The 21,457-nt window shown below is 43.8% G+C and overlaps 2 protein-coding genes across 3 annotated transcripts; one reads left to right on the top strand and one right to left on the bottom strand.

Annotated features, from left to right (window-relative positions):
* Positions 1-796: 796 nt before the first annotated feature.
* Positions 797-8,467, bottom strand: ghrb (growth hormone receptor b). 2 transcript variants are annotated; one of them, XM_028972745.1, is made up of 9 exons: positions 8,184-8,313; positions 6,221-6,315; positions 4,032-4,164; positions 3,726-3,895; positions 3,418-3,602; positions 2,818-2,962; positions 2,515-2,605; positions 2,120-2,189; positions 797-2,022 (listed from the first exon to the last, which is right to left on the bottom strand). In XM_028972745.1, exons 2-9 carry the CDS (start codon positions 6,303-6,305, stop codon positions 1,207-1,209), a joined length of 1,695 nt encoding a protein of 564 aa, XP_028828578.1. In that variant the 5' UTR covers positions 6,306-6,315; positions 8,184-8,313; the 3' UTR covers positions 797-1,206. The 2 variants fall into 2 exon arrangements, with proteins under 2 accessions (XP_028828578.1, XP_028828577.1); XM_028972744.1 differs by lacking the exon at positions 6,221-6,315 and having other exon boundaries at positions 8,184-8,467.
* A 5,170-nt stretch (positions 8,468-13,637) lies between these two features.
* LOC114785258 (succinyl-CoA:3-ketoacid coenzyme A transferase 1, mitochondrial-like) lies at positions 13,638-21,044 on the top strand. The gene is made up of 14 exons (XM_028971232.1): positions 13,638-13,766; positions 15,361-15,510; positions 17,238-17,344; positions 17,904-17,964; positions 18,041-18,148; positions 18,236-18,350; positions 18,478-18,572; positions 18,636-18,684; positions 18,859-18,931; positions 19,105-19,180; positions 19,278-19,367; positions 19,443-19,523; positions 19,874-19,975; positions 20,911-21,044. The coding sequence occupies exons 1-14, from the start codon at positions 13,683-13,685 to the stop codon at positions 20,944-20,946; spliced, it is 1,227 nt and encodes a 408-aa protein (XP_028827065.1). The 5' UTR covers positions 13,638-13,682; the 3' UTR covers positions 20,947-21,044.
* The last annotated feature ends 413 nt before the right edge of the window (positions 21,045-21,457 follow it).

Here is a 21,457-nt window from a genome sequence, read left to right as displayed (position 1 = left end):
TTGAGTATTTACAAGCTATGCCCATCCATCCATTCATCCATCCATGAAGCAGTCTACATAGTGGATAAAAATTCCATTATTATGTCCATGCTGAAATATGGAGAATCCTCCAGATTAACGTATTCATGGTATGGCGTTCCAAGAGCATCCATGCCACCAAATCAACTGAGCTGGCTTCCTTCAGGGTTAAGTACTTCTCCTCCAGGATTATTTATCTTTTCACACTGGCATGGACCTATAACCATATAAACTTGTGAATAAACTACAGTTGGGCCACTGGTATTCAGATCTCCCTTATTTGGTAACGATTCAAAGCGCATGAGCATAGGTGAAAGAACGGCCAGTAAATCATGTGCTTATCCTCGTGGCTCAGCTCCCATTTTCCATGCATGTTCCATACGGTTATTACATTACAATCTGGTGGGTAATCTCACAGTCTGTTGTCCCGTCACTTGTGATCTCTCTGCTCCTGGGGTAGTTTCTTCCCTTACATGAAGGTCTTGAGGAAGGTCCCTTATACTTTTTTTGTCCATTATGTCCTTCATAAGCAAGGCATACCAGTAATACAAGAATCGAAGGGCATCATTGGCAAAAAAAAACATATCACATATCAGAGGGCTCAAGGAGCAAAGCATATCTGAATATACTTGACCTGCTGAGTTTCACTTAGCCTGTACAGACTGAAGGTCTCCCATGGCTCCTCTGTGTACAAGATCCAAAAGCCCCACCCAATCCAGGCATTTCAGCTCAGCCATCCAGGAGCTACAGTCTTAGCTTAATGTTCTTAAAAACACTCTGAAGTGAACCACGCTAGAGTTTAATGTAATGTCACTTGATGGAAACAACATTGCAGATAGTCTTTGATTATTCAATAAAAAATATGCTGATTAGCCTTAATATTTGGATTATGATTAACAAGGCTATGGCAAACCAGCACAAGCTTTACAATCTTGCAACACTATAAATTTAATACTCTTTGATTTCCATTTATCAATATGGGGAAAAATATCATGATTTTTCTAACCAAACATTTACACTGCATTTTACAGTAATACTTTTGTTAAAATACTGTGTTTGTCAGGGTCCCTTCCAAAAGAGCTGTGATGTTCACAGAGCACAAGCATCTGATATCCAATAGCAAGACTTGAGGTCCTACTGGAGTTCTAATTTAGCTCCAGGTGGTCTGAATCACGTGGATTGCATCCTTTAGAAGGAAATGTTCTGTAAGAGGTCAGGGGTGAGGTAACCCCCAGGACTGGGCATTGTCTTTGTTTGAGGAACCTGGGTGTCCACAAGAGAGTTTGCCCTCAGTAAGAGGCTGTTCTGTGCATCAGCTCCATCCACCATGGTGTATTCTGGTGTGGTGGGTAACAAAGTGGCAGGGAACCCCGAGGATCCAGGAGGGTCCTGGTAAGGAGCAGACCTTCCCCCTTCCATTGCCAGTTGAAATTTGGCACTGTCCCACTCGGATGTGTAGCCGCCTTCGTTCAGGTTCCCCATCATCACATTACTTTCCTGTTTAGGAATTAGCTTCTCCTGTTTACCCTCAGCCTCTTCTAACTGGTCCTGCTCTTGCGGAGACAGCACCACTGTCCCGACGGGAGTTATCTCAATCACTTGGGAATACAGATCTTTGCCTGGCCAAAGAGATGAACCCAGAGGGGGCGGAAATACAGCCTGTAAACTGGGATCAGTTGGAGATGTTGCAGTGGGTTCCAGGTTACTTATAACAGCAGATGAAAAAGGAGAAGGAAGAGGGGTGCGCAACTCTGATGCATCTGGCTCTGGCAAATCCGGGTCACAGCAGCTGGCCCGGCCAGAATCATCGTCACGGAAACTGCTGCTGAGGTGGCGGCTGTCACAGGCGGGTGAGTGGTCCATGAGGAATGGTGTCCCAAGACTGTCACTTGGCTCCTTGAAATCCAACTCGATGAACTCCACCGAGGTGTCGTCACCATAGAACTCAGGCTGTAGGTTGTGGTGACTGCCCAAGATGGTGGAGACCTCAATCAGCTTTCCTTTCTGTGTCCAGGTATGGAAGAGAGACATTTACGTTATAATGAATCACAGACAGCCTGAAGTCTGAGAAATTAGGATTGGGAAAAAAGATAAATGTTACCTGTAGTAGCTCAGGATCAAGGCCTCTGATTTTGGGGCCAGGGATAGGAGGTAGGAAAATCACCATGAGCCTGAAAGAAAGTGGTTCATTGAGTGGTTAAGAGTGCGTTCATGTTTATACCTGTTGACACAAGAAATGATGTTGAAAGTAAAAATTCAACAGGCTTTTGGAGATTGCTGTCATAAAACTGATAAGCTAAGTTGGCCTGTGTTTGTCTAGTAAGGTCACTCTATCTTTCTTGTGCAAACCCATGGCAGATAAAACTACTGCTGATAAATAAGTTAATTTAATATATATTTAATATACCTAATGTAATCATATAACTGCAAGCATTTACAACAGATAGTTTAACTTTAAACTTCATAATGAGCAGAGTATATCTTGTATATTCTTACTTCTGTGGCCGAGATATAATTATCAGAATTATTATGATTCCAATTCCCACAATGATGAAGGCGAACACAACCCCAAGAGGAACACCGGGCCCTGAAAATAAGCACAAGACATTTATATTTTACATTTCTGGCATTTTTCAGACACCCTTATCTAGAGAGATTTACAATCTTGCTCAGGGACACGGTGGTACTAAGCGGGGTTTGAACCTGTGACTTCTGGTTCATAGCCAAGTGTGTTACCCGCTAGGCCCCTTTTTGCCCCTTTTCTGAACATCTTATCTGTGTTGCGGTGTAAGTATGAACCTGTGGCGGGGACGTGAATGAGGATGGATTCGCTGAAGTTGCTGAAGTAGGTGAACCCGTGCATCTTGCATCGCACTCTGAGCTTGTAGTCTGTGTTGGTGAGGAGGCCGTAAATGTTTTTCTTTGCCTCATTGTTCAAATCCAACTGTGGAAAGGGCAGAAGTGGATGAGCATACAGAATTAAAAATCACCAAGAGTCATCCACACAACAAACACAACTCGTGTTTCTTTTTTTAAATCAGATTTTAGTTTTTTTTATTTCAGAATTAACCACTTATTCTTTTATGTAAAACTTAAATTCTTTGCTAACATTTTTGACCATGTTTTGTCACAGCTTCGAAGACCTTTGTGCCATTTACTCTGTTGGCATTCCAATTGAAATGATAATGCCCGATCCTGCAAAGATTAAGGGCTTAACGATGGTGTGTATATTTATGAGGTGATTCTGAAGGTGGGTAAATAAAAAGAAATCATTTTCCACTCTGTCCCTTTGCAGAAACTGGTCTTTTGACCCGGGAAATGTGAATCACTAATCTTTTCAGTGTGGCTATTATTGCGCAATAGAACTGTTGGAAAGTGAGCAGCATAACAGATCCTCACTGTGTGCCATTCTGCCAACTGGCTCTCCTTGTGCTGAACTTCATATTCCATATTCACCCAGCCGATCGCCACAGAGCTCAGAGCTGATGGTGGGGGCTCCCAGCTTACGGCCACATCACAGAGCTTCTTGGATGCACCCACACTCAGCAAGGTCCAGTTTAGTCCAACTGGAGGGTCTGGATGCACTGAATAGGGATCAAGATTATGGTAAATTTGGAATTCCACATCCACATCTTTCTTACATACATTGTATTACAAAGTCAAAGACGTTGATGCCTGTTATATAAATTATAATTTTTTTTGCTCACCAATGTTCTCGACAGTGAAGCGCTGTGTGTCGTAGATGGTTTCCTGGTCTCGAGAACGTAGCTGGATTCCATAAGCCGTCCACACCAAAGTGTTTGTTTTATCAAAGAAACACTCATTTTGCGTCAGGGTACTGTAGCTTGGACACTCAAGCCACTCATTTGGATTGATCCTGTTGGATGGACACACACACACACACACACTGTATAAATCTTTTACTTAGAGGACCCAGTCCCGAGGACAGGGTGTAAATAGCGGTGACCATGAAGATCTTCTGCCGTTAAAAGTTCAATTGGATTCTGCCTTACATCTCCAGCATGTAGAACAGTCTCAGGTCTCCTGGCTCGGTGAGGTTGTTGAACCTGCCAGAACTCCAGGAGCAGCGAAACGTCACCATTTCGCGTGAAATGCAGCCAGTCAAATAGGGCATTTCCGAGTTTTCTGAAAACATTAAAATTGCATTTAGAATGAGTAAAGATTACAATATTCATAAAGTCTTTGACCCATGTAATGAATTCAGTGAGGTTTGTCTGGATTGGAACTACCCTCGGAATAATTTCGCACTTCAACTGCCAACGTTGTCCTGCATCTAGCAAAACATAATCCTGCAAGTGTCGCAGTCGTGGAGATTGATGGACTGTTTTCCTGGAAGGGCTTGGTGAAGTGTTACAAATGTGAGGCCACTTGTCTGTGTGGATTATATTACTCCCCGAGGTCGTTCACAGAATTGCGCAGTGCCAGTCGAGCTGGAATCTCACATCTCCCAGGAGCTTGTCCGCACATGAATTTAGATTAACCCTTAAATGTTTTTTGTTTTTTTTAAACGCTACCATCATTCTGCACCTCCATCTGTGTGTAAGTGATTAGTAACTGTGTCAAAGTCACAGAAATCCATGTAATTATTAGAGCTGTCAAAATAAGCAAAGAAACTGCTACTGCCATCACTGAAAACTAATGCCCTTCCCCAGTCAGGAGCCAAGAAGTGTCACTGCAACTGACTGGCGATCGGGTTAGAGTGGCACACGAAAGGTTAAATATAGCGGGTCTATTAGGACATACCGGGAACTGTTGTTCTTGCTGTTTAGTAGAAAAATCAATCAGACCTGGCTCACGGAGGGAAGATTTCATGGCTCAGTGCTGTGCCAACTGAGTGGGAAAGACAATAATGGCACCCATTGTGTGCGAGTGTTAATGTTTTTGAAGTGTAAGCAAGACCATTCTTAATCACTGTATGGGGCCAGTTGTAACAACAGGATGTTTCCCTCACCATAAGTCTGAACAAATTGTGCTAAATATGATATTTTGAAACACGATATGGTATTTTAACTAGTCTTATATGGCATGTTCACCACTTAGTAACATGGTAAATGGTAGCCTACTGGGTAAAACACTCGACTCTGAACCGACTCCGGTTCAACTTTCTCTTTCTACCACTGTGTCCCTGAGCAAGACACTTAACCCTGAGTGTTTCCAGGGAGGGACTGTCCCTGTAACTACTGATTGTAAGTCGCTCTGGTTAAGGGCGTTTAATGAATGCTGTGAATTTAAATATAATAAATAAGCCTGCCACAGACCCAAAGAAATTAGAGAAAGCTCTAACTTCCCTGCACAGTAAACCTCCTGGTCCAACTTAACAAGCTCCCGCGTCAAAGCCTCGGGTCTTCCGCGGAGCACTATGCGCTTTTATGTTGCGTAACATCATGACCATCTGTGTTCTGTCCTCAACCTGGAGCTCAATATGCGATGTTCATTTCCGTGATTTTGCTGCCATTGTTTGCCGTGTTTGTCTCGGTTAAAAAAAAAAAAAAAAAAAAAAAGGACAATCTGCCAAGTTTGTTTTCAGAAGCAACAGTTGTTTTGTCGGTTGAAGGCCATGGTTCCTATTTAAAAGGCAGCCCCCTAAAAGCAAAGTTCAAGCACCCCCTTGTGTTCGTAAATTGGCAGTCGCTCTTTACTCCACTTTTTGCTCCATTATCAGCCGAACGGAAAGGGTTGTTTTTTGGGGGGGGTTTTTTCTGCTCCAATCATCAGTCTTGTTTTGACCTACTCCTTAGATTCTGCATACGGATATATATCAGGAACACGTTGCTTTCCTGACCTGAGACCCCTGCTAATTTATGAATTCAGAGATATAATGTTGAACAAAGCTTTGCAAAATCTCAAAAAAAGGAGTCTGAATTGCTATTCTGCTCTCAATAGTCTGTATTTACGGCCTGGCCCAAAACCTCAAAAACCTCCTTCGCCGGGAATGTCATGGACTGGACTGGAATTCCAGTTCCAGACAGTTTATATATTTTGATAATCTCCAGCACACAGTCCTCAGCACACAATTAAAGTAAAATTGTTCAAAGTTTCGGTTTCCTCAAGATTCACCACACGTGGACAAAATGAATGGCCAGGGCTTCCAAAAGTACATTTTGTCTGGGCTATAAAAAAAAAAGCCAATGGCTTGAATGGAGAGGTATGTCCTTTTCAGGACTAGTTGAGATGGTCGTACCTTTAAAATGGGGGTAGAGGCCCTGTGGTGCCACGTCGCTGACCAGGAAGAGGAGACACATGGTGAAGGCTTGGGCGGCCGCCATTTCTGAATCCCTGGGGTGGGGGGGTTGGAGAAGGGAGAGTCTCATCAGTCACTCGCTGAAAGCCTTTTTGAACTCCTTGACCCGCTCTCTACCCCAATGACTGATGATTTAGTGCCTTAAAGAAGAGCCACCGTCCAAGCCCGCTACCATCGAAGGTCTCGGGGCCTTCTGTGGCCACTGAGAGGTCAGTATCCTTGATTCTTGGGAAGATTAAACATTAGGCCGAGTCCTGACATTGGACTCTGCATCTCCAAACATCCTGTTCACTGGAAAAACTCTGATTATGCTTATTAAAGCCAAAATTCTTGTTTTGAACCAAGGAAATCTAGCAAGAACCATTCCCTGTCTAGGGTAAAAACGCTGTCTTTCGGATGTTTCTGGCACGGTGCTGGATTTTGGCTTCTGCGGGAGGCAAACAGTGGTCAAGTAGCCTCTTGCGGGCTGCCCGATTGCCGATTATTAAACGTGCTAAGAGGAGCCATTGTTTTCCCAAGGCCGTGTTCACTTGGCAACGTTATGAGAACTATGAAAGTAAACAGAGCTCGGGAGAACATGACATCAGCCTTAGGTGGAATAACGCTGGGCTCGCTCCAGAGGTTGTGCAACGCACCCCTTCTGATCGCTGGCCGCCCTCCAGCTCTCTTCTCTGGGCCTTCTCAGAATCGGCCCCGTTCCACCCATATCAACAGCCCGTGCGGCTGCAGGAAGCTGACGTCTCCTACTCCTCAGATGATTCCACGCTCCTGGCCAGGACCACCGAAGCGGGCACGTTTTCAACAGTCAAGTAACCGTCGCTCACGAGCAGAGCAAGGCTTTGCGTCGTGATAAGCGGACGGGCCCTGGCGTCTTTGTTTCTGGGCGTTATCTACAAGGCTTCTCACGTGCCCCTCTGATAAAGCCACCGTCATCAGTGGAGCACCCCTCCCTCCTCACAGGCACTCGGAGGTGCGAATGAAGCTCTCAAGGGCACATGCAGAATGGGAGAAACGAAATAAAAATCACAACGATCCAATCATCACTCTGCACAAAGAACGGCAGTTGGCCAGAAAAGCCAGCATAGACGCACACACACACACACACACACACACACACACACACAATTGCATGTGGTATGTAGTTTTGCAGCGTTCTACGATATCCAATTAAATGCATTCGTTTGCTTTATTAGCAAGAGACAGTGCAATTAATATTAACAGCCCGGTATTATTAGTGCTCCGCCCCTGAGCCAGCAATCCCGTTTATGTGCTTGAACAAACATTTCAGGCTATTAGCACGCTGCAAAGGTCACCAGGATGGGAACGTGACTTACGGAGCTGCATGCAGTAAAGCTGTGCTCATGCCCGTCGCCAAGTCTGTGTGTGTGTGTGTGTGTGTGTGTGTGTGTGTGTGTGTGCATTCCTGTGTGTGAAAAAACACATATCGAAGCATCGATTAAACTCAGCCTCACGCCTAACATGTAGGTGTTAGATCAGGACGTGAAGAACCCTTAACAGGTGCTCCACCACCTTGACTGTAGGATTCAGCTGCACGCTTAGCATTTCACTCCGAGTACCGACGCAGCAGCTGTTGGAACCATCCAGGCAGATGTTGGAAGTTTACATTCCCTGCTTCCCACGTGGCCTCCTCTGCACCCTTCCTAAACACACCACTTACACCACTAATGCATCAGTCACAGAACAACCTTGCTACAACCTTGTTACAACCTTGTTACATCACTAGTTATTTACATGATGGCAGATTATCTCCACTAATAACTTCATGTTGTTATCAGTGCACTTCTATTCTGGTTCGAAACTCCATCATCGCAGTAGGTCGACGTGCCAGGAAGCGGGATCGCGGGGGTTCGAGAAATAAAAGCGGCCGCGACGTGGCACTCACCGGGGCGAGAAGGACGCGCTGGCTGGCTGCTGGCTGCTGGCTGCCTGGAGCGGCTCTCCGTCCGCCGTCTTTTTAAGCGCCGCCCAGCACGGGAGCGCGCGTTCCGCGAAGTCGTTCCGCAAACCGCGCCAGACATAACGGGACGCCGCCGCCGTGCTCGGATCGGGCAGTCTCCCGCGACCCTGGTCCCGTTGCGGGGTGCGCGGGGTGGAGTGGGGGGTGTACTTGGGAATGTTCCCGACGTGACTCCGCCCGAACACGTGCAGCGCGGCACAGCCCGCCTGTTGAACGTCCCTCTCTGTGTGAGTGGGTGTGTGTGTGTGTGTGTGTGTGTGTAGGGAAAAAAACACGCTTATAGATACATCGAGGAAAATGTGTGTTATTAGGCCGCTCGTGTATCCGTCCAGGCGTCCTGTTACAAGGAGTCGCTGCACGTGAGCTGTGCTGACACCCCCACCCCACGTCAGAAAGGGGACCAGCATGTGCACACACACACACACACACACAGACACACACACGCAGGCTGAGAGTCCCTTCTTTACTCCACTGTCCCCATTGAAGAGCAGCTTCTTCACGGTGCAAGTCAATCTAGGCCAAAAATAAAAGGTTGTGTTGGCTAATTAGTGTGATTAGTGGGGCAGTGGTGGCCTAGCGGTAAAGGAAGCGGCCCCGTAATCAGAAGGTTGCCGGTTCGATTCCCGATCCGCCAAGGTGCCACTGAGGTGCCACTGAGCAAAGCACCGTCCCCACACACTGCTCCCCGGGCGCTTGTCATGGCTGCCCACTGCTCACTCAGGGTGATGGGTTAAATGCAGAGGACAAATTTCACTGTGTGCACTGTGTGCTGCGCTGCTGTGTATCACAAGTGACAATCACTTCACTTTCGATTATTGCACTGAAAAAAAAATCGAAGTAATCTGCCACACCTAATATTTCAGCATAGACGTGATGTGAATAAACCAAACAAACCTGCTGTCAGTAGCATTATAATAAAGTAAAAACTATTTAAAAACTATTTACTCATAAGCATAAATTAGACATAAATTATTTATAAATTAGAGTTTAAATGACAAAACTAATATTCTTAACTGCTGTTAAGAGAAAAAACACATTAAATTTACAAATTAGACAGCTTTTTAAGTCCAGTGTTCACTTTTTACAGTGTAGTATTAAAAGCAAGTGTGAGCCATTTAAAACCTCAGCTCTTCATGCCGTTTCAGATGATCTCTGAGTCCTGGAGAGCGATTGGCCCACTGTCAAATGTTAAACGTTGACTCATTTTGGCCAATCGTTGGCTTTTTGGAGCATCCTCCCTCCCCATCGCTTGTTGGCTGTCAGTCTGAGGAATGTTTGCGCTGATCTTGCTTAAAATTTCAATCTTCAGAAAGTGCAATTCTTAAAATTCTGGGAAAAAATGGTTCTGCAGAGAGTGTTATCAAGGAGTGTTTACCGAGGGTTCATTCTAAATGAAATCCCACTACTGCAATCTGGCAAGGTAAGTAATATGATATGCATATGATTTAAATCTAAATGCAACTCAAAATTTGCACTGGCATCTTAACAATATTGTCAGATTAGTTTTTCTGATTTTGTGTCACCCGTTTATCCCCCAGAAATTTGCATCAGCTTCATTATTTGTACTCCAGCAGAAACCACCACCATTAAATTTTATCATCTTTAGAGTTATAAATGCATGTGTGTAAAAGTCACCCATTTGGTGGCCCCAGCTGCCCCACTGGAGTTTGAACTCGTGTCATTGCCCTCCGCTGGCTGTTTGCACAGATCTGTTGACTCGCTGCAGGCCTGATGCACCGTTCATGCTCTTCAGGATTCTGAAGGAGAAGCGCTTTAATGTACGTGCCAAAAGCTGAAACCGCAGATGCCTCGGGCATGCAGCACTTAGCAATTGTTCTTTTCTAGGAAAAATTCTCATACTCAAGAATTTCTGCATCAGCTTGATTGCACCAAGACCGTCGGCTCAAGTTAGAGCGCAAACACAAACAAGATTGCTGGTCTTACAATCTCTGATCACTTATATATACACTGCTAAAAAATAAAGGGAACACAAAAATAAGACATCCTGGATCTGGGATCTCCTCCCAGATCTGGACTAAAGCATCTGCCAACTCCAGGACAGTCTGTGGTGCAACGTGGCGTTGGTGAATGGAGCGACACATGATGTCCCAGATGTGTTCAACTGGATTCAGGACTGGCTAACGGGCGGGCCAGTCCATAGTATCAATACCATTGTCTTGCAGGAACTGCTGACACAATCCAGCCAAAAGAGGTCTAGCCTTATCTTGCATTAGGAGGAATCCAGGGACAACCGCACCAGCATATGGTCTCACAAGGGGTTTAGAGGATCTCATCTCAATATCTAATGGCAGCCAGGCTCCCTCTGGCAAGCACACAGCGGGCTGTGAGGGCCAACCAAAGAAATGCCACCCCAACACCATTACTGACCCACTGCAAAACCAGTCATGCTGGAGGATGTTGCAGACAGCAGAACGTTCTCCATGGCGTCTCCAGGCTCTGTCACGTCTGTCACATGTGCTCAGTGTGAACCTGCAACCTGCTTTTATCTATGAAGAGCACATAGCGTCAATCTTGGCAAATGCTAAACATGCTGAGTGGTGATGGGTTGTAAATCACTTTACTTTACTTTACTTTACTTTACTTTACTTTACTTTATTTTGCAGACGCTTTTATCCAAAGCGACTTACAAGAGGAAGACACCAGCAATTCTCATTCGGACTCTATAGATTTTGAGTTGCAAAACTAAGAGCCCTGATAAGGCCTAACTTGTCAGGAAAGAACATGCTAGGGAATTGTTAAGTGCTAGACATTTTTTTTTGTGCAGTGTGTGTGCATGTGTGTGTGTTAGTGTTAGACTCATCTGAAATACTTTTTAAACAAGTGGGTTTTCAACTGCTTCTTAAAGGTGGTAGTAGTCTCGGCTAGTCGAATGGAGCAGGGCAAGTTGTTCCACCAGCCAGGGACAACAAAAGAGAATAGAGTTGATTGGGATTGGAGACCCTGTGAAGAGGGTATGTGAAGTATTCAGTTCTGGGTGGTAGTAGCCTAGTGGGTAACACACTCGCCCATGAACCAGAAGACCCAGGCTCAAATCCTACTTACTACCATTGTGTCCCGGAGAAAGACACTTAACCTTGAGTGTCTCCATTAGGGACTGTCCCTGTAACTACTGATCGTAAGTTGCTCTGGATAAGGGCGTCTGATAAATGCTGTAAATGTAAATGAAAATGGTTCACTACAACTCAAACCATGAATACAATAATTTTATTCACTCTGTTGTAGCTTTTTCTTGCATAAGTCAGACGATAAGACAATTACAAGTTATTCTAAGTATTCTCTAAAGTGAAAGGTCTTAAGCTGCCGTTTGAAAATACTCAGCAACTGTGCTGTTCTGACCTCGAGGGGAAGTTCATTCCATCACCGAGGGGCCAAGACAGAGAAGAGTCTAGATGATTGTCTTCCTAGTACCTTCAGCAGTAGAGGGTCCAGGCGAGCAATACTGGAGGCTCGGAGAATACGAGGTGCAGTGCGAGGTGTAATAAGGGCTGTGAGGAAGGATGGTGCTACCCCATGTTTGGCTTTGTAGGCCAGCATCAGTGTTTTGAATCTTTTTTTAAACTGAGGAATGGTAATCATACGTACTACATACTCGTCTGATTTTCTTTATCAGGACTCGACATTTTCCTGAGCACAGTGTCACTGCTAGACCTTGCTTGCATAGTGATGTGTGAACAGTATTTTTTATCAAAAGATGAGTTTGGGTACAGTGAACAGAGCAAAACCACCGCTGAATGAAGTAGGTGGGGATGGTTGCTCATTAATGACAGTTAAATAATAATTACAAATTGTCATGCTCATTTGGCATGACAAGGCAGGTGATCTGGAATGATGACTGGACATGAAGAATTAGTGAAGTGATTGTCATTGTGATACACAGCAGCACACGGTGCACACAGTGAAATGTGTCCTCTGCTTTTGACCATCACCCTTGGTGAGCAGTGGGCAGCCATGAGAGTCTCCCGGGGAGCAGTGTGTGGGGAAGGTGTTTTGCTCAGTGACACCTCAGTGGCACCTTGGCGGATCGAGATTCGCTTCCTTAACCGCTAGGCGAGCACTGCCAGGACACATACCAGGACACATACACACGACGTCACAAAACCGGGTTTTAATACTTGACGAACAGTACTGGGGTGACATGTAACACTGACCCGACGGTGAACAGACACAAACAGGGCAGCTTTATTAGATCAGACACAGGTGAACACGATCAGGAAATATTACACAACACCTTCCGGACCGGATCATGACACAAATGAATTTTTATTTTGTATTTCTCCCCTTCTTTCCTCCGTTTAACCGAGGCCATGATAGGCATAACCTGTGCCTTTTCCCATGCAGATATGTGGCTGTTCTGCTCCCTGCACCAGGCGTGCACACTTCTACAGTGACCCCATAAAGGCTGTCCACGACATTCAAGACGGCTCTACATTACTGGTTGGAGGTTGGCTACAAAAAGCAATCCTGTCTATCATGATGATGTTGCATAAGATTTTTTTTATGCGATCTGTAGTAAAAATACAAGAAAAAGTCTTTTTCAATTTTACAGAATCTAGAAAAATATTGTGTTGTATACAGTTCATGTGAATAGACGGCAAATTGGTAATCCTTCCCCCACTGATAAGGCATTTCCTGCCCATGATTTGAACTTCCTGCTCTGAAGTGTCTTTCCTGAGATTCAGCTCCCGCCGGACTTGCTGTGTTTGTGTCGCTGGCTGCAGGGTTTGGATTGTGTGGGATTCCAGAAAATCTGATCAGCAGCCTGCTGAAGACTGGGGTGAAAGGCCTCACAGCAGTCAGCAATAATGCTGGGTGAGGCGGTGGGCTGGTCTACGACAGCGGCCATACTACTACATTACACACAGTTACTTTGCTTTACTGGTCATAGTGACAACATGCACCATCAGAGTCATATTACTATGTGTTTAGAAAGATTTATGTTTTGCATTTATGGCATTTGCCAGATGCCCTTATTCAGAACGACTTACAATCAGTAGTTACAGGGACAGTCCCCCTGGAGGCACTGAAGGGTTAAGTGTCTTGGTCAGGGACACGGTGGTAGTAAGTGGGGTTTGAACTTTCAAGTTTGGTCTTTGTGGTCTTCTGGCTCATCTGCGAGGCTACTAGGCTACTTACCCCCTAGTTAGTTAGCTTAGTTTAGAATGAATAGACATATAATAGATTCGATAGCTAGATAGCGATGTTAATGACACATAGGACATTATTTGTACCAAGGACACAAGTGCTAAGTGTACCAAGTGCCACTGTCACTTCAGAATGGCATGGTAATCAGATTGTGCCATCTTTCTTGTGAACTCTGATTATAGAAAATCTGTGTGTGTGTGTCTGTTCAGGGTAGATAAGTTTGGTCTTGGACTTCTTCTGAGGACAAAGCAGATCAAGCGAATGATCTCATCCTACGTGGGGGAGAACATGGAGTTTGAGCGGCAGTACCTTGCTGGAGAGCTGGAGGTTGAGTTGACCCCTCAGGTGCACTCATACACACATCTAACACAGCATTTTCTGCCATGGTGTGCTGGGTCTTTTTTTACACCTCCACATAATTCACTTACATGCAGTGTACGCTCACAAAACAGTAATAGACGTTTCTCGAGTCTTTCAAGAAGACCTCGTTCTCAATGGCTATCTTCTCCTGTGGGGAAAAAAACTCTTTCAAAACACACAAAACAACTCCACTGTGCTTTTCTTTCTATAGCATCAGAAATGTGTTGCACTTCATATTCATCTTTCTTCAGGCAGTGTGCAGGGACACAAAGACTGACACATTCAGACACATACACATGCACAAGCAACAAAACTTGTAAATATATATTTTTTACATTTTTTTCAAGATTCAAGATTGGATTATTGTCAGTACAACAGTATACACAGTATACTGTGTATTGAAATAATGTTTCACACAGACACCCCCCCCCCCATAGTGCTATTATAAAAGAAAAAAATATATATATATACGTATATACACATTCGACTATACTAACTAAAGCTTAAACTGTACAGGTTATCTCTGAAGGACAAAAGTAAAACTTTTCTGTACAATGAACTGGACATAATATATGACAACATCGTGTAGGATGATTGTAAGGGGTTAGGTTGGGTATTACAAACAGGACACACAAGACAAGACAAACTTGTGCAAAATGTGCAGGAATGTGCAAAAATCAGATGCATAAGGCTGGAACTGTAAGTGTTCTTGTTATGGCAGTGCATTGTTTTTTGGTAGAACAGGTATTAGAGGGAATAGTCTTAGAGGGACTATTCAGCTCATAAACAAAACAATGAATCTGATTGAATTTCTCAAAAAAATATTCCAAGGACATTGACGTGTAATTAAATATGAAATACTCACAAAAAAAGTGGTGATATGAAATTGCCACTGCATATCCATAGAATTTTATGGAGAGGTGCAAACGCTCAATGTTTCAGAAAAAAAGTGATGTTTAATGCAATAACATGTAACAATGACCCGACAGTGAACAGTCACGAACAGGGCAGCTTTATTTGATCAGACACACAAAAAAAGACGTTTAATCTCTATTTTAATAAAAAATAAAGGTGTGATGGCCAAACAACAGAAAACACTGTAGCACCCAGGAAAACACAGTATGAACAACCGTGCAGGACAAGGGGTTAAGGAGGGAGAAACCAACTTCTAAAGGGTTCTAATCCACCACATTGATAAGAACCCTTGTGTGCAGGTGATGTGCAGCACCTGGCTAGCCCAGGACTGCCTAGGCATCATATACATGGATCCACAAAGAGGCCGTATAATGTTGCTAGTCGACCCAATGCTTTTTATTAAAAAAAAATTTAATAAGCTACTCAAAATTAGTCTATTCATTATACTGACTATCATCACATGGTACTTTTGTGCCCTCTACAAGTTTGGAATGACTATCTCAGCCAATCACAATATGAGGTCAAGACTACTGGTCTTTCACTTTACACATTCTTTTATTTGCCTTTTAATTTCTTGAGAAATCAAATGTCAAGCAAGATGCTGTAATGCGCCTTTTAAAATGACACCCTGACCTGAGCTAGTGTGACTGATATTTGCACACAGGGCACCCTGGCGGAGAGGCTGCGGGCAGGGGGCGCAGGCATCCCGGCCTTCTTCACCGCCACAGGCTATGGCACCCTCATCCAGGAGGGTGGCTCGCCCATCAAGTACAACAAGGACGGCAGCGTGGCCATAGCCAGCGAGAGGAAAGAGGTTGGGACATAAGCAACATTCATTGCCTGCACAGCACTAAATGACAAACGAATGGACATGCACAGCTCGGCAGCCATTATTATCCCTCCCATAACTTGTTTCACTTTTGCTCTCTTCCTTACATGTAGAAAGCTGGAAGGATTGCTGGGTGTCATGTGGCTAAAGCCGGCTGAGGCAAATGAAAAGTGGAGATTAGAGATGAACCGATGATTACACAGCTCAGTGGTGGTTAGATTTTCCCACAAAAGAGAGACTCACTTGCACTTGGGCACAGTTTGAGAAGTTATGGCCAAGAGCTTTTGGCTGCTTTTCTTGATTTTGGTGAAATGAAGCAGATATCCTGCAATGCTCCTTCAGTGTTCTATTGGTAACAAGGGTGATATAATGTCTCTCGCGCTCTCAGTAAATGGAGGTAATGGATTTTTTTTCCACTGTATTGCAGGTGTACAATACAGTGAATTTGGGGAATTCCAGATATGCAGATAGTCTGTTCTCATTCTGATGTTTAGTCTGTCCTGGTGTTCCTGTCCTGCTAGATTGCATTGCTTATGTCTGCAGTGTGGAAGTTATCAAACGTCCCAGCTCCAGGGCAAAAGACCTGATCTCATTTGTCAAGTAGAATATTATAAGATTTAGATAATTATCACATTTAATGGACGTATGAAAGAAACCTCTAAGTGGGCGGGGTGAGGAGGTAGGCCTTGCATTCAGACCTTACAAAGAAGGATACTTGTTTTTTGTGGGTTGTTTATGTCAGAATGGATAGGGATTTGTTTCTCTCCCTTTTCACAGTGTGTGTGTGTGTGTGCCAGGATGTCAACATGCTGTGAGAAGGGAAAGGACGTAAACAGAGACATGAATCCAACAGCCTGTTAGCAATTATTGGAGTAAACATGCATATTCATATTTCCTGGAACCTGGATATCAGGGCGTCCAGGGACTGTTGCAATTATTATTAGCTTATTATGAGCAGAGGCAAAAAGGTGAAGAAAGATGGATACACCTCTAGTAGCATAGTTTTTTCTTTATTGAGGGACACCTCCCAGTTTTGGTAGTGTTGGGATTCAGGTTGCTGACCTCTGACCTCAGAACCAGAACCAGTTGGAGTGCAGTTGTCTGTTAGCCCCATGGTGCTCCAGTATTTAGTGGCATGCCTGGTTTGAAAATGAAAGTGATTGTTTTTGCCATTGTGACACACAGCAAGCACAGCACACGGTGACACAACAAAAGTGTCCTCTGCATTTAACCATCACCCTTGGTGAGCAGTGGGCATGAGTGTAGGTTCTACACAGACCTTACACTGTGGGCTTCTGTGTCGCTTTTGCTATTTTCTATTTGCTAAACTGGAAGCTAAAAACGTACTGTTACCAAGAGAACCATTCTCAGCTGCTCTTGTCTATAGTTGTAGAGCAACTGTAGAGTTGAGGCTTCAAAGTGCATCTCTCCTCGGCATCACGCATCCTTGAAAAACAGGAAAAACCTTTCAATATGTTAATATTTAAGACCTTATGGAGAAAAGATTTGTTAACTAGCAGTATGAAAATGATTAGATCTGTACAGTGTTGATGGTCTGGAAGCAATTAAATTTTTTTCATAATGTTAGCAGATGTTTTTTTTTTCCTCAAAATGCGACCATGACTGGTTTCGGAATGTAGTTTTTTGAGACTGTGGCGTGATGCCATCAATTATGTTATGAATTATGAGGGTCCTGTTCCTGTCTGTGACAGGTGAGAGAGTTCAATGGCAGACACTACGTTATGGAAAAAGCCATCACTGGAGACTACGCCCTGATCAAAGCCTGGAAGTGTGACCGAGCTGGGAACCTTGTTTTCAGGTGTGTAGGGTGGGGCCATCGTGCTTCAGTGGCAGTGGATTAGAATGGTTCACACTCAGTGCAGGGGTGTATCCAGGAGATGCCAGTATTCATCCACACACCTTGAGTCCACAGACCAAAAAGGGGATTAAGGGTGGTAGTAGCCTAGTGGTAACACACTCGCCTATGAAAAGGAAAACCACAAAGTCTTAGTCCTCTGGATAAGGGCGTCTGATAAATGCCATAAATGTAACAGGGGGAATGAAGTGCAGAGGCGGGACATACTGGTAACAATGATTTATTAAACACAACTCAAACAAGCACGAGGGCCAAAAACAGGGGACACAAAAGGTGAGAACATAAACAAACCCGCAGGCGTGTGGCGATTGCCAGAACTGAGATCAACCATACACATGGGTTGCACGGTCCACATAAAATGTCGCTGCATTGTTCTGCTGCCCAACAAGTCCTTGTAACCAGGCTCCAGCCATGTACCTATTCAGCCACACCTGCCCATGGCTGGAGATTGGTGCTGCACCCAATCAGGATATGGACTAATTCATTTGTTTTGGACTTCCAGAAAAACGACACGGAACTTCAACCAACCCATGTGCAAAGCTGCCAAAGTTGCAATAGTTGAGGTGAGAGGTGATGCATCTGGGACTGGGTGTGATTCAGTGGATCCAGTGAATCTGATGAACCCTGCATCCTAAACAGGTTGAGGAGGTGGTGGACGTAGGAACATTTGCAGCCGAGGACGTCCACGTCCCCAGTATTTATGTAGACCGGATTGTGTATGGAAAGAGCTATGAAAAGAGGATAGAGGTGAGAGCTTCTGCATGAGCCTGTTATTATTTCTGAGGTTATCTTTTATGTTGAAAGATTTGCACAAATATTTGCACGCCAATGCAGAAACGGATAGTCCACGCCAAGCAGCAGGAAAAACCCAAATCTCAGAAAGAGTCTGATGTGATGCGAGAGAGGATCATCCGACGGGCAGCTCTGGAGTTTGCAGATGGGATGTATGGTATCCTTCCAACACTAAATAATCAGTAGACAAATAAATTGTTATGTCAGCGAAAAAGAGAAGTGCAACTGGTGAGATTTTCCTACAAATCCCATAATTCTGTTGACCTTCATGGCTTATGATTAAGCAAACCTGGGTATTGGGATTCCTATGATGGCCAGCAACTTCATCAGCCCTGACATCACAGTTCATCTGCAGAGTGAAAATGGTCTCCTGGGACTGGTGAGATGTACACACACTCACACACTCACAAAAAAGCATATTCACTCATCTTTTTTTCCCTAGGGCCCTTATCCAATGGAGAGTGAGGTAGACCCAGACCTTATCAATGCTGGTAAGGAGTCTTATTATGTCTTATACATAATTGCATTATGTCTTGCATTGCATTAAGTCTTATACATAATTGCATAACATAATGACATGCAGGTGTAGGCAGGCATAATGTTTCATATTCAAAATTGCACTGCAGCCAACTGACCAGCAGCTCGGAATCACTGTGTGTCAACAGGTAAAGAAACAGTTACTGTGATGCCCGGCGCTGCTTATTTCTCCAGCGATGAGTCCTTTGCCATGATCAGGGGGTATTGTTATATTTTAGCCTCACCTTCATTTTACTATGGAGGTCAAACTTTCAATGACAAATTCTTAGTTGCCATGGCTGTTTATTAAAAACTATGATGAAACTGACACAAGTTGAGAGTGATAGCGGGGTCAACGTGTTCTGAAGTTAGTGTTCTCCATCGCTCTCTCTCAGTGGGCATATCGACTTGACCATGCTGGGGGCCATGCAGGTGTCTAAATATGGAGACCTGGCCAACTGGATGATCCCGGTATTAATTTGTTTTTAATGTATGTAAGCACTCCTGTCTGCATGTCTGTGTGCGATAGTGTGTGTGTATAATTGTCATATTGCCTTGCGTTTTCCAGGGAAAGATGGTGAAGGGAATGGGCGGGGCCATGGATCTTGTGTCCAGCTCTGGAACTAAAGTCGTTGTCACCATGGAGCACTCTGCCAAGGTTTCTCCACTACACTGAAACCAGAGCTGCATTTCAGGGACACCCTCTATATATAACTCCCTTTCTCACTTTCAGGGAGGGAAACATAAAATCCTGGACAAGTGCACCCTGCCGCTGACCGGGAAGCAGTGTGTGGATCGAATCATTACCGAAAAGGTAAGGTGCATGCCAGAATGTTAACTGGAGCTCAATGAAATATGACCTAAGGGAGCATGTGAGATAAGGGGTCTGGTCAACTAGCATGAGCGCTGGTGGAGGCTGTAGTATCCAAAAATGTCTATTATTTATTAGCATCCATTTCAAACTGGTTGCTGCTAAAGACCAGAAGATCTCAGAAAGTTTGTTATTGAAAGTTTTGTGGACTTTTCCTGTGATTGTCTGGTCCTTCCTGTTGCACCTTATAGAGTCCAGTTAAGCCGCAGATCAGCAGATGTGTCTTTTTGGCAGCATGGCTTTGGTGAGGGGACCGCAGTAGTAACTGCATGTCTTACTCATATCTGTTTCAGGCCGTGTTTGATGTTGATAAGAGCGCCGGTCTAACTCTAATTGAGGTGTGGGAGGGGCTATCCCCTGATGACATCAGAGCCTGCACTGGAACAGACTTTAAGGTGAATGTCTCACACTGCGGAAATGAGAGCTGTTTCCTTGGCAACAGTTTAGCAGGAGAGATGCTCTTGCGGCAGGGACAAACAGCCTTCAAACATCCTGCTTTAAGTGCAGCCCACAGCACTTCATGCAGTAAAATTGCATCATTAAGATCCTCCAATATCTGTTCATCTGGAATGAACAGTGCAGTTCTTGCTAAACATTTAAAAGCATTAGATTTATTCTCTTTTTTTTCTTCTTTTTTTGTCCTATAGTGTAATAGTGTAGTGTAAAAAATTTCACTCTGTTAATAAAATCCTTTATTTGCAGTGATTGAAAGGACTTTTGACCAGGAAACTCATTAACCTCTGCACATGAATTGTTAATTTTAGTGATAACTCTTGGTATTATGAATATTATGGAAATTCTGACACCCTTCACTGCGTGAATGGGTGTTACAGCCTGTCCTGTCATTTTTGAAAACATGCGCTGAAGTGGGAAAATAAGTCATTTAAAATAATGGTGGCTGAGTCATGACAATAAACAGCACATTTAGACTGCACCACGCCACAGTCTCTAAAAATAACTACATTTGTTTTGATGGAGGTGGAGATGCAGCATATGGAGTCATAGGAGTGCCATGAAAATGAATGCATCTATAATAAATGAATGAGTACAAAAACACTCAATGTTAAAGGAAAAGATATACTGTTTTTTTTTTACCAGCTCACGCTTATGTGTTTTTTTTCTTAATCATGAAGGGTCAAGCTCTTAGTCAACTGGCTTCAGGATTGGCCTTTGAGCCCAGGCTTAGCAGACAATTCCTGTATACATGAATCCTAAAACAAACGCAAAGGCAGTAGGGCAAAATTAAAAGCAACGAGGGAAAGCAAATATTTGTTTTTATTATTCTTATTAATTCTGCAAGATGCTTATTTTTTCTGCTTTTTTCATCTAGGTGTCATCTAATTTAAGGTCTATGCAGCAAGTCTGAACTGAATCTGAGAATCAGATGGCCTTTGACCAAATTTGAAGAAGATCTGCTCAGGAAGTGTGGAGGCTCATCATTAACAAAAAAAACAAACAAACAACATAATTGGTGTGGCATTTCAAGGAGCATAATAAAACTGACATTCTGAAATTGCACCATTCACTATTGGACGAAAAGCCTATGATAATACTTAATACCCAAATTATGATCCATACATTGTGACTGTTTTTTGCAAAACTGAAATGCAAGCTTGATATCTATGTCAGATGTAATACATATTACATCTGATTACGGCAAATGTGATAAAATATTGTTTGATTAAACCGGCCAAATGGTGCAGAATTCAAGGGATGTGGCCTAGGATGTACTGAGCAGCTACTCAAAACAAACAAACAAACAAACAAACAAACAAAAAATGCACATATAAAGACAACTGCCAAAAAGCAAATATTATTGATTCCTTTGTACTTTTGTGCTAACGCATCTCTACCTTGTCAGACATGTTTGATTGGTA

Source organism: Denticeps clupeoides, chromosome 3, assembly GCF_900700375.1.
Source record: "Denticeps clupeoides chromosome 3, fDenClu1.1, whole genome shotgun sequence".
NCBI classification, from domain to species: Eukaryota; Metazoa; Chordata; class Actinopteri; order Clupeiformes; family Denticipitidae; genus Denticeps; species Denticeps clupeoides.
The sequence above is the reverse complement of the archived record's forward strand: the minus strand, read 5'-3'. Positions and strand labels throughout refer to the sequence as shown.

What these genes read in the sequence shown, in the direction of transcription:
- ghrb (XM_028972744.1), bottom strand. Translation starts at nt 8,319, where the DNA reads ATGTCTGGCGCGGTTTGCGGAACGACTTCGCGGAACGCGCGCTCCCGT. An exon ending in CATTCACGTCCCCGCCACAG is followed by an intron (nt 2,606 to 2,817) that starts GTTCATACTTAC and finishes GCTTATTTTCAG; the next exon opens with GGCCCGGTGTTCCTCTTGGG. An exon ending in TTGATCCTGAGCTACTACAG is followed by an intron (nt 2,023 to 2,119) that starts GTAACATTTATC and finishes ACCTGGACACAG; the next exon opens with AAAGGAAAGCTGATTGAGGT.
- LOC114785258 (XM_028971232.1), top strand. Translation starts at nt 13,683, where the DNA reads ATGATCTCATCCTACGTGGGGGAGAACATGGAGTTTGAGCGGCAGTAC. An exon ending in AGGTTGAGTTGACCCCTCAG is followed by an intron (nt 13,767 to 15,360) that starts GTGCACTCATAC and finishes ATTTGCACACAG; the next exon opens with GGCACCCTGGCGGAGAGGCT. An exon ending in CCATGGAGCACTCTGCCAAG is followed by an intron (nt 19,368 to 19,442) that starts GTTTCTCCACTA and finishes TCTCACTTTCAG; the next exon opens with GGAGGGAAACATAAAATCCT.